This window comes from Vipera ursinii, assembly GCF_947247035.1.
Source record: "Vipera ursinii genome assembly, chromosome: Z".
Lineage (NCBI taxonomy): Eukaryota > Metazoa > Chordata > Lepidosauria > Squamata > Viperidae > Vipera > Vipera ursinii.
This window is the reverse complement of record NC_139517.1, coordinates 17,737,070-17,749,686: the sequence shown is the minus strand read 5'-3', so window position 1 is coordinate 17,749,686 and position 12,617 is coordinate 17,737,070. Positions and strand designations below refer to the sequence as shown.

Genomic DNA, 12,617 nt, shown 5'->3' with positions numbered 1-12,617 from the left:
CAAATAATTAAGATGTAACACTAAAACACGATGGAAGAATATTAAGGTTGATTAAAACAAACAACTGCTTCTGTTCTTATAATGAAGAGCTGATATAATGATACAATGCTTAAGGTGTTAAGACGCACACCAAAGACCTCCAGATTATACAATAGTCCACTTTCAGCCATGGAAGTTCAGTGGGTGACTTTGGGTCAGAATAACAGAGTTGGAAGGGACCTTGGAGGTCTTCTAGTCCAGCCCCCTGCTCAAGGAAGAAACCCTATACCTGTGGTGGCGAACCTATGGCACGCGTGCCACAGGTGGCACACAGAGCCCTCTCTGTGGGCACCTGCGCTGTTGCCCCAGTCCTACACCTTCAGCTGGGTTTCTTAAAATCTTTTCGTTTTAGGCCTCCACTGCTGTGTGCAAAAAAAAAAGGTTCAATCAATCAATCAATTTCAACTTCTTGCGGGGGAAAAAAAGATCTCGTAAATTTGGAATTGATTGATTGAATTTTTTAGTCCCACCCAGTCTGCCGTTACCACTGCAGCCATGCCCACCCAATGGGCCACGCCCACCCGGCACCCAACAATTCATAAGTGGGTTTTGGGTTGCAGTTTGGGGACTCAGTCTCTAAAAGGATCGCCATCACTGCCCTATACCATTCCAGACAAATGGTTGTCCAATCTCTTCTTAAACACCCCCCTGTTGGAAGAACCCACAACATCTGGAGGCACATTGTTCCACTGGTTAATTGTTCTAAATGTGAGGAAATTCCTCAGACATACCTCGCAGCGTTCTTAGGGGAGAAAACTAGGCAGGAACTCCTAAAATAAAGTACAATCTAAATCAAATCAGTCATTATCATTCCACCTTTTAGATCCCAAACTTGCCCCCCCCAAAAAAAACCCCAAAAACCTTACAAGTGATATTCACAATCCAAAATACAAATAAATTTTTTAAAATGAGAAAATAAATGGATATTTCAGGGATTTTTTCCACAGGGCTCACGATGGTAAAAGCCCTGTGAATGACATGTGATAAGAGCCTAGCTCAGGCCGTTTTCTGAACAGTCTTTGCCTAACGTCCTCCATTTCTCTTGAAAGTTCCCTCCTGCATGGAAATTTTTCATTTGACTTGAGTATCCAGCGTTATGTAACAAATGAAAACAGAACTTCCCTTTTTAAAATGAAAATATCAATCATTCAAAAGCATTTAATTCCTTTAGTCTTCCTTCCTGTTTTATCACAATGGTTACGTGAGGTTAACGTTTACTGCTTAACGGATGAGGCTGGGGCTTTGTTACGATTTGTTCAAGGACATAACAAAGCAAGAGAAGTGGATGAAGTTTTTAGCATTTAGTTATGGAATTTAGCATTTAGATGTTTGTAAGCGAACAGGATCCTTTCTGTAGGGGATCACAATCTTTTGAAGTATAACCACCTTTTAAGGAAGGGGTGCAGCTATGATTATTCTCCCCCTTTTTGGAGAGAGGGGTGGAAGACAGTGGAAGATTCAGTTGTTCTTGATCAAGCACTAGCTTCCCAACTTATCATTTATACTTGGAACAAATCAATATTTAAGTAGAATTCAGACCAAGACGGTAGACAGAACGCACATATCTGTTCAATGGCATATAATTCAGCAGATTCTCGGAAGCATTTTTTTTAAAAAAATGATCAGTTGGATCATTTGAACAAATAACAACAACAACAACATTTTATAGTTTATTTAGTCCAGCAAGCGATAATAGGCTTGGCTTCCTTTTGATGTTTTCCAGCCCACATTGATTTTAGGTGGAAACTTGATATACGATGTTTTCCCATTTCCTCTTCAACATGCCCTACTTTTTCGGGAAGGCTTATAACATTAAACAAACAATGCATAGCCAGATGAGATAGAGAGTTTGCCGGTGCCTCGCCCAGTTGTGTGTGCCAGTGCAGCTGTTGTTTGCTCTGCATGTGCTCCTTGAAAGGTGTAAATGCCAATCATGTTATTGGCTGCGTTAAAGGGCGTGTGCGGTGGACCTGGGTGTGATTGGCTGCGTCCCCCCACTCCACTTGACTTGTGTAGAAGGGGTGGGAGCCAAGAAAGGTGTGTATGCAAGTAAACAAAACCAAGCAATTAACAATCCCCACGCGTACAAAATACCTCGTACACACCCCTCAAAGATACTCCCCAACTTTCAGCCATAGCCTGCCTCCTTTTTGTTTTTTTTTTCCTGTATCTGAGGCATTATCCACTTGTACTCCACCAAACTGCCTCTTTTCAAGAGGAGGCAGGCTAGTTTTGATTTTTTATTTATTTTGATTCTACTTGGAGCCTTTCAGACAAGGGGATTGTACTGCGCGGATGCACCAAAGCAAAATCTTAAGTTTTCTCCAGGAATATGGGAGGAAGCGCAGCCGCCCGTTTTGTAACAAGAAAACCCTGGCACAAATATCCTCTGAAGAAATATCTCTCGGAGCTACCGCATCATATGCTGGTGTAGTGGCTAAAGGCATCAGGCTAGGAACTGGGAAGTTGAGAGTTCTAGTCCTGCTGCCCTTAGACACAAAGTCAGCTGGGTGACCTTGAGCCAATGCCTGAAGGCGAGTGCAAACCACTTGCAAAAAATGCTGCCAGGATCTTGTCCAGGCAGAATACAGAATAACAAGAGTTGGAAAGGGCCCTGGAGGTCGTCTAGTCCAACCCCCTGCTCAAGCAAGAGACCCTGTAACGTTTTAGACAAAGGGCTGTCCGGTCTCTTCTTAAAAGCCTCCGGGGATGGAGCCACACACAAAATCAACCCTTGCCTCAAAGGGAAAGGAAGAAAGAGAGGGACACTCTGTACATGCTCAGCGGCGCTCTCTTCTACCAAGTAAGTCCGATCCCAAAAACCGCATCCCGGCCACGCAACCTCCACCCCCACTCCCACCCCCCAAAAAAAATTAAAAATAAAAAACAGCCTCCCGGATCGGCCAAACGGGGGCGTCGCCAGAGGCGGCCCGGGGGGGGGCGGAACCCTTTGGGGGCTTGGTCTCCCGCAGGCCCCGCCCAGTCCCGTTAAACCACAGCCTTAACAACAACAGCATGGCAGTTACCATGGGAGTCCCAGGGTGCTTACGGCAGGTAAGTTGGGGTACAGGAAACGGCCGGTGGGCACGACCTCCATCCCTCTCGGATAAAAGGAGAGGGGGGTGGGTGGGTTTCGACGTTTCCGGTTCTGTTTATAAATAGCTCCGGGCGGAAACCTTGCTGATAGAAAATGCCCCCTCCCTTCCCAAATGCTCCCTTTGGGGTCCTCAACTCCCCCCCCCCACGCGGTCCCTTCTCCTCGCAGTCCCCAAAGTGGGATTCCTCGTGTCTTCCCAGATGTGAGATCGTTTTCTGCATCCCAAGTCCTGCCTTCCTCAGCCCTCCCAATTTTTGCCCTTCCCTGGGGAGTCCCGGACTAGGTTTTGCCATCTGGCAAAAACCCTCTGCTGTCTGCCTGCCTTCCTCTTCCTTCTGTGTCCCCTGGGCTCCTTCTCCCCCCCCCCCTCCAAAAAAAAAAAAAAGAGCTAATGAAGCTCTGCCCCACCAAAAACAGATGCACTGATTACCCGCCCTGCAATTTCTCAAAAGGCACCTTCCGGATAGACTAAAAAAAAAAAACGATGGTGGGAACAAAATACCCCCTCCCTTGTCTCCCCCACCAGGAAAAGTTTTATGGTTTTCAAAAGGAGATCTAGAACTTGTACTTCTGAATATGTTGCTGCTTTAATGGGGTGTGTGTGTGTGTGTGTGATGGGGATACACTCTCCTAGCTGGAATTGCCTTAATTACTCTTCCCCCCCCCAACATCTTTTTTTGACAGAAAGATACTTCTGTCAAATGGATTTTTTGTTTGCCATTTGACGGATGCTTTTGTCTCTTTAAAGTGGGTGGAATTTCCCCAACATCTCTTTAAGATAGCAGTCCTTTCAATTACACTCATTTGAGCCTTTCAGCTCAATCCTGCTTAAAATTCTTCCTGGATGAGGTTAGATTTCCCACCCCTACCCCCCAATTATTATTTTTTTTACTTTACCTTTTTAAAGTGTATATTTGAGAGTGGAAAAATACTTATTCCCCTCACTTTTTTTTCCTGGCTTCCCTTTCTGTGCAACATTAAGGACATTTTTCTCTGGAGCTGGGTAAAAGGTCCTGAATAAAGAAACAGTAAACATTCTTCTTCAAGTTAGATGTTTCTTATGCTAGCAATGAAAAGATATACACCTTCCCATGGATTTGGTGACAGAGTTACAGCAGTTGGTTTTTGAGGAAATTATGAATTCTTTATTCATTTCTTTGACTATATAACAACTTGACCTAGAGAGAAAGTTGATTTCCAGAACAGGAAAATTCTGAGACATTTCTGAAGGTGAACTTTCTTCTAGAAAGTCTTAAACTCACGTTAAAGAAAAAATAGATATTTTTTTACGGATTACATAATGAATGCTTAATTTTTATGTATGGATTTCTCGGAGAAAGCACCCTTCATCTGTAAACATGCTTTTTATTTCCTTTCTATACATGTGTCGAGCCTGGTGGGTGAAATAGTAGTTCTTAGGCTGAACTAAGACGTATCTGTTTTCAGAGTAAACCACTAATACGTAAAGACGCAGTTTAGAAAACCTCACTTTTCTGATTCATTGTTTTGGCCAATGGGGCATATTCCACATGTACTGTTACTGTAACACCCGGAATTCCCAGCCAACACAAATTTGCGGTCTCATCAAAACTTGTGGCAAATGCCATAACACCATGTTCAGAAAGTACAGGTTAACCCAAAGACTTTGCTCATGCAGTTTGGAATTTTGAGAGCTTCAATTCCAACTTGGTTGCAAGGTGTCAGTTGGGGAAAGGGACGTACATCAGGGCCATAACATCTGGAGAAATGTTTTGATATTTTGAAGTCGTTACTTGGTACCAGGCCTGCCAGATGTTTGAGACTACAGCTTCTGATTGTTAAGTCATAGTGGGCTGATGAAAGTTGTAGGAGGTGCTAGAATAACTAGCAATTGTCTTCCCTGTGTTGTTGCATTCTGGTAAACCTCTGATCTATTGTCTCGGGTGGAGCCCTGGCCCTCCTTTCATGACTGCAATCTTTTCAGTTGCATGCATCATACTTTTTTAAAATGTAAGCTACTCCTATCTGGAATGTCGTGTTCCTTTTATTTATTTATTTTTTTGTTTCCTCACCTTTGACCTTTTGACATTCAGCTTGGGAGAACTGAAACTTCCTGATGAATAAAGGTGATTGGGGAGGTGGCACACAATCAGGTTTCTGTACTGAAAGAGAGAAGCATCAATGTGTTATTACTTGCCAAGAATGTAAAGAAGGCCAAAATTTTGAAAGGCCAAGCAAGAATCAGGGTCGCTGTTATTACTGAAATTACTTCTGTGTCTCTCTACTATGATCAGGAAATCTCCTTTGCTTAGTATTACATCACCCAACCCAATTCTTTGTGGTTGGTCTGCAGGAGTATGCATATTCTTTCAACAAGGAATCTCAATCCTGAGGAGAGGAATTTCAGGTTACCTAATTTACATGAGGTGGAGGAAAGAGAAGTAATTCACACGATTGCCTCCTTGGAGGAATGTGCAAAATACCCAGGCAATCCTTCTCCTTTGTTAAGGGGGTTTAGCAAACTTACATAATTGCCCTGCCTGGACTAAAAGGCCTCAGGTTCCTTCTCACTCTATGATTCAATGATCTTTATTAATTTCCTACAATGTTTAGACAGGGACGTGGTGGCTCAGTGGGTTAGGACACTGAGCTTGTTGATCAGAAGGTCGGCAGTTTGGTGGGTTGAATCCCGAGTGCCGCGTAACAGAGTGAGCGCCTGTTACTCGTCCCAGCTTGTGCCAACCTAGCAGTTCTAAAGCACGTTAAAAAAATAGGGACCACTACGGTGGGAAGGTAACAGTGTTCCGTGCGCCTTTGGCCACATGCTGGCCACATGCCGGCCACATGACCACGGAGACGTCCTTGGACAAGCGCTGGCTCTTTGGCTTTGAAACGGAGATGAGCACCAGCCCCTAGAGTCGGAAACGACTAGCACTCATGTGCGGGGGAACCTTTACCTTTTACCTAATTTCCTACAATGTTTCCTAATGCTAAGCTGAGCATTATGGGAAGAAGTATGCTTGATTGCACTACTTGAATTCCTTAGTAATGTGGGTCTCAAAGAAAATCCCGCCAACTGCTTGTCAAGTTCAAATGTTTAGTTATTAAAAGGTAGTTTTCCAAACGGAATGGTTAGAATTCTGGATTTATAAGAAATCATACCTGCGCTTGCCTGTCTCTGGTTGGTGAACTTTAGAATAATATTACTTAAAGTCAAGTCAATCCCTTAAGCTTACATAATGGTCAAATCTTATTTTGCTGTTAAAGGAAGCAGCTGCTGGCTAGGATTTTTGAGAATTGTAAGACAATTGAAAGGAAAGCAGAACAGTTTGATTTGGGGGTTTGGTTAAGCTTTGTTAGGAAAAAAAATGGGAAAGGAAAGTAGAGAAGAAGGAATCTGGCCAGGACGACTGACCTATGTGGAAGAACAACTTGAGCTGTATTGGTTCTGAACACCCATCTAACTTGGATTTGTAGATTTTGCCCTAAGAGATGGGTAGTGAGGTGTCTAGTTTCCTACACATTAAGCACACTCTCTTGAGGCTGTTAATAATCTACTGAATCTACTGTTTGCTTTCTAATCCCTTTAATTAGAGGCTGACAGGATACACCAGGGATATCATTTCACCGGGCTGTAGAAATAGTTTGCCCCCTGCCACGTGGCTGCAGTTCTTCCTGGGGATTTGATGTCTCTGCTTTCCCTTTTCCCGGAGGAATGTTGAATTTGCCCGGGAGTTCACATTAATTAACCTTTTAACCTTCTGAATTTTAACTGATTTATTATTTTTATTTTTACTTGTACGTTGTAATTTGTTCTGACCTGTTTTTAATTTGTTTTATTCACATGTTTAGATGGTTTTATTACTGTGTTGTAGATGTCGCCAGGGGCACTAACCGGGAGGTGAGAAATTTAATAAATAAACTCTTTAACTCCTTGGCAGTTTAAAGCAGAGGATGCATTTCGGGAGAGTGGAGACCCATTGGCGAGGCAGCTTCTGTTGTAAACCTAAAAGGATTGAGAGATTGAGAGACTTGTTTTACAGATAGCAAATCGAAACCGACTCCTAGCAATGGGTGCATGTTTCAGTTCAGGCTCCTTAGATTCAAAACTTCCATACTGGAATATTTTGGGATCTCTGCCCGTACTTGTAGGCTCATGTTCTCCTCTTGACATTGACAGTGTTGCCATTGTTAATGCGTCTTCTCTTTCTCTTAGAAGGGCGAGGCGCTCTGTCTAACTCACTTGCAAATCCATCTGGTGCACTTCTAAACGGAGCCCTTCCTTTAGGCAAGGGGAAATGTCATTGATCTCTGGCCATGATCCCAGATACCAATTTGGCAGGAAAGAAACTGGTTTAGTCAGTCCTTCTGTTCCTGTCACTGATTTTTCCCAAGGGCAGAATATTCTACAGGTAGATAAGGGTTTGCTTTCAAGTAAAACGCTTAGGGTAAAATGTGAGTTTTTGAATCTTAAAATGAACCACAACTTTCTTCTCCTTTTGCTTAGAGCCGTGGTGGCGAACCTATGGCACGCGTGCCTCAGATGGCACGCAGAGCCCTCTCTGTGGGCACGCGCACCATCACTCCAGTCCTAGGCCTTCGGCTGGGTTTTATAAAACCTTTTCGCTCTAGGCCTCCGCCGCCATACGCAAAAAAAAAGGTTCAATCAATCAATCAATTTCAACTTCTCGTGGGGGAAAAAAAGATCTCGTAAAGTTGGAATTGATTGATTGAACTTTTTAGTCCCACCCAGTCTGCCATTACCACCCAATGGGCCACGCCCACCCATTGGCCACACCCACTCAATGGGCCACGCCCACCCGGCACCCGACAATACATAAGTGGGTTTGGGGTTGCAGTTTGAGTTCCGGCACCTTTTTTCAACGGATTTGTGCATAGTAACACAAATAGTATTAACTTACCTTGAACAAAATCCTAGTCTTTTAGATACACTAAAATTTAAAGGGTTTTTTTTCAACTACAAAGGTAAACCTTGTAGGGGTAGGCCGGGCGGGTTGTATGACGTGTGTGAGTTCCGGCACCTTTTTGTTTCTGTGGTTTTTTTTTTTAATAATTAATTTAATTTAATATTTGCATTTGTATACCGCCCTTTCCCTGAGGACTCAGGGCGGTTTACAGGGAATTAAAATCGAAACATACAAAAGTTAAAACCAATTAAAAAAGCATTAAATTCACCCTGTAGATTAAAACCCCAGTTAAAATTTTCTCCTCAGCCTGGGCCCGAGAGCTCAAAGAGCCAGGTCTTCAGGCCCCGGCGGAATGATCGGAGGTCGGGAGCAGTCCTCAGCTCTACCGGCAGCTGGTTCCAGAGGGCAGGCGCTCCCACTGAGAAGGCCCTATCCCTGGGTGTCACCCGCCGGCAATCTCTCACCGGCGGAACCCTGAGCAGACCCTCCCTGTGGGAGCGCACTGGGCGAAGGGCGTTTGATGCCGGCAGCAGGTGTTCCCTCAAATAACCCGGACCCAGGCCATGTAGGGCTTTATAGGTGATAACCAGCACCTTGAATTTCACCCGGAGGGCAACCGGAAGCCAATGCAGCTCGCGGAGTAGAGGTGTTACATGGGAGTATCGGGAAACCCCCATTACAACTCGCGCGGCCGCATTCTGCACCAGTTGAAGCCTCCGAGTGGTCTTCAAGGGCAGCCCCATGTAGAGAAGGTCGGCAGTTTGGCGACCTTCAAAAAAAGCACTGGTTGTAATAATTGTTTGCCTTATCACCTGCAGGGAGTTAACCTTTCTCCAGGCTACCCAAACCTTCTCAAAACCGGAAGAGAGTGGTTGTTAGAAGCTATTTAAAGCAGATGGAATGTAGATTATAGTTTTATGCAGGGAAGACTGTCTGTGTGGTTTGGCTTTTGCTGCCCTCTGCTGTTAAAAAGGTTTTCTGCATGTTTTCAAATAATTGCCATTGGCTGGCAAAATCACCTATCCGTACTTTTTTTCTTTTTTTTTTTAAAGATATTAAATTTATATACCTCCCATCTCGCTATCCAAGGGGGATCTTTTGAGGGGATTCATCTTTTGGAAGTTCAAGATGTGTTGCAATATTTTTTTTAAAAAACTTTTCAATAGCTTTACAATCTCTCCTTTCAATGGAGAAATTCTTTCCATCCGTTACTGGATATCTAAAAACTCTATTGCTTGCAGTTACAGGTAGTCTTTGACTTACGACCACAATTGAGCCCCAGATTTCTGTTATTAAGTGAGAAATTGGCTAAGTGAGTTTTGCTCTATTTTACGACCTTTCTTGCCAGAGTTGTTCAGTGAATCACTTCAGATTATAAGCCAATAATCTGGCCGTTAAGTGAATCTGCCTTCTCCATTGATTTTGCTTGTCAGAAGGTCGTAAAAAGTCATGGGGTCACCTGACCTTGGGACATAGCAAGGGTCATAAATATGAACCAGTTGCCAAGCAGTCTGAATTTTGGTCACACGACCGTGGAGAAGCTGCAAAGGTCGTAATTGGGAAAAACAGTCATAAGTCACGTTTTTCAGTCCCGTTGTAACTGAATAGTCACTAAATGAGCTGTTGCAAGTCAAGGACTATCTGTATATTGGCCATCAGGATGCACACCACTTTCATTCTCACTAGGGGTCATCTGTAATAGGAAATGTAGCGCCTCCTGGTGGTCAAAGTAACTGAAAATATCACACAGGATATACACTACGTGTATACTCCCCCCATCTCAGGAGAGGGGATAGAAGTCATGTGGTCCTCAGCTTACGACCACAATTGAGCCCAAAATTTATGTTGGTGAGTGAGAAATTTGTTAAGTGAGTTAAGTGCCCCATTTTACGACTTTTCTTGCCACATCTGTTAAGCAACTCACTGCAGTTAGTAATGATGTTACGTTAGTAATGATGTGGTTGTTAAGTGACTTTGGTTTCCCCATTGATTTTGCTTGTCAGAAAGTCACAAAAGGGGATCCAATAATTCCGGGACACTGCAACTGTCATAAAGGTGAATCAGATGCCAAGCCTCTGCATGTAAATCACGCGACCGTGGGGAATGCTGGAACGGTCGTAAGTGTGAAAAAAGGTCATAATCACTTTTTTCAGTGCGGTTGTAACTTTGAATGGTCGCTAAATGAACCGTTGCAAATTGAGGATTACCTGTAAAACCTTGTACAAGGGGGCATGATACAATATAACATCTTTATCTCTCCATGTCTATGGAGATTCTCAGCCATCCCAGTCGTGGTTGTCCCAAATTGTGCTTTTTCAAGAGGCTACTGGACTTTCTTCTTTTTTTTCCTTTGAAGACGTTTCGCTTCTCATCCAAGAAGCTTCTTTAGCTCTGGGCCGCTAGTTTGAAAGAGGGATCAAAGAGGACATCTATGTCAAAACTGAACAGTCCTCTCTCAATAGCGGGGGAAGGATACAACATCATCTATCTCCAGTCTACAACACAGTCCTTTCAGCAGTTCCAAGAAGGCTCCACACCCATTTGCACTACTCAGGTGACCCCGAAGAAACAGACAAAAAACCCCAGCTGGCCTCAAGGGCTCTAAAAAAATGCAAATGACCAGCTGTCTGTAAGGAGTATAAATCCTTCTATTCCCCACCATCCAGTCATTGCTGAAGAAGCTTCTCGGATGAGAAGTGAAACATCTTCAAAGAAAGCAAGTAAGTCCAGTTGTCTCTTGAAAAAGCACCTTTGGACATCTATATTTCTCTGCTCTGAGAGCTGAAGGGGAGACGGACTCTACAGTATATACCACAGGTCTGCAACCCGCGGCTCCAGAACCGCATGCGGCTCTTTCAGCCGTCTCCTGCGGTTCCCAGTCCTCTGCCATGTGCAGTCCAAAAAAAAAAGTGGGACTAAAAAAGTTCAACCAATCAATTCAAATATGCAGGGTAGGTGCATATCTCGCCTTGGCTCCACTCTTCAAACCCTGTTCTGCGCATGCGTGCATGTACGCCGGCTCCCAGTTTTTCCTTTTGTGAGGGAACTGGTTCCGAGTGGCTCTTTCACTGTTTCAGGTTGCTGGCCCCTGGTATATACCATTCTGGTGGCTTTTGTTGCTTCCCAGACTCCGTACGGATTTATGCAGCAGAGGGAGAAACATGGAAGAAAGTTCCTCCAGGCATAATTATAAAATCTGAGAATTACAGCTTAACTTTAAAAAAAAGGGGTTCCATGTCCTTCTCTTCCACCTGATTTCAAAGCACAGCCCATAATGAGAAAAATTCAGGGATTTAATACTTGGTTTGCTTCCGGAATGTTCCATGGCATCTCCAGGTTAAAAAAGGCTTAGGCAAGAAGCGAGGAGAAAGTCTTTTTGCCAACTAGTTTGCCACCCTTTGGAATCCCTAAGAAGCTGATAGTTGGTCGAGTCAGAGATTAGTGGATCCAGAGAACTTCCAGAAGGCTCCAGGGAAAGGGTTCCTTAAGTTCAGTTGCCTGATTGATTGATTGATTAATTGATTTATATATAACTCAGGGCAGTGAACATATTTAACACATCTTTCTCCTCCTATTTCCCCTACAACAGGGGTCTTCAAATTTGGCCCTTTTATGACTTCTGGACTTCAACTCCCAGAATTGCTCAACCAGGCATGCCTGGCTGAGGAATTCAGGGAATTGAAGTTCACAAGTCACAAAAGGGCCACGTTTGAAGACCCCTGCCCTGCAACAACAACCCTGTGAGGTGACTTGGCTGAGACGGAATGATTGGCTCAAGGTCACCCAGCTAACTTTCATGGCTAAAGTGGGACTTGAACTCGCAATCTGCTTTCTAGCCTGGTGCTTTAACCACTAGACCAGGGGCAGGCAACCTTGGCTCTTTTATGACTCGTGGACTTCAACTCCCAGAATTCCTGGGCCAGCATGGCTCAGCTTGGAAACCTCTCCCTTTCCCCTCAGCATGGCTGGCTCAGGAATTCTGGGAGTTGAAGTCCATGAGTCATAAAGCGGCCTAGGCCTAGGCCCAGAGGTAGGCAACCTTGGCTCTTTTATGACTCGTGGACTTCAACTCCCAGAATTCCTGGGCCAGCATGGCTCAGCTTGGAAACCTCTCCTTTTCTCCCTCAGCGTGGCTTGCTCAGGAATTCTGGGAGTTGAAGTCCACGAGTCATAAAAGAGCCAAGGTTGCCTACCCCTGCACTACTAGACCAAACTGGCTCTCATTTTTTGGGTGACCTAATTGTGGCATGGAATAATTAACGGTATTGTGGCTTCTCAGCTGTCCTTGCCTCACTTTGGTGCCCTTGACGACTCTCAGTTTGACTCTTTGTTTGTGTTTTTCCTGCTTTTCCTACAGGTGGTTTCTTTTCCCTTTTTTTCTGCCTCCACAACACCAACCCTGGAAGGTAGGCAAGGTTGTGGCCTTTCTTTTGAAAAAGGAAGCAGGTTTCCCCCTTCGTCCTTTTGATCTTTTTAGAAAAAATCTTACTGGGTTGAACTTCAGCCCTGAAGGTTGACACTCCAGCTTTGCAGTTCCTCTGGCTGGTATTCAAAGCTGCAGGCCAATCTAATCT

At 44.2% G+C, this 12,617-nt stretch overlaps 1 protein-coding gene across 1 annotated transcript in view; it reads left to right on the top strand.

Moving 5' to 3' along the window:
• Nucleotides 1-2,949: 2,949 nt before the first annotated feature.
• BCAT2 (branched chain amino acid transaminase 2) overlaps nt 2,950-12,617 on the top strand; it is a 31,268-nt gene continuing 21,600 nt past the window's right edge. The window contains exon 1 of the mRNA XM_083376601.1: nt 2,950-3,093. Coding sequence (XP_083232727.1) covers nt 3,055-3,093 — 39 coding nt within the window. The 5' untranslated portion in view covers nt 2,950-3,054. The remainder of the gene's footprint in view (nt 3,094-12,617) is intronic.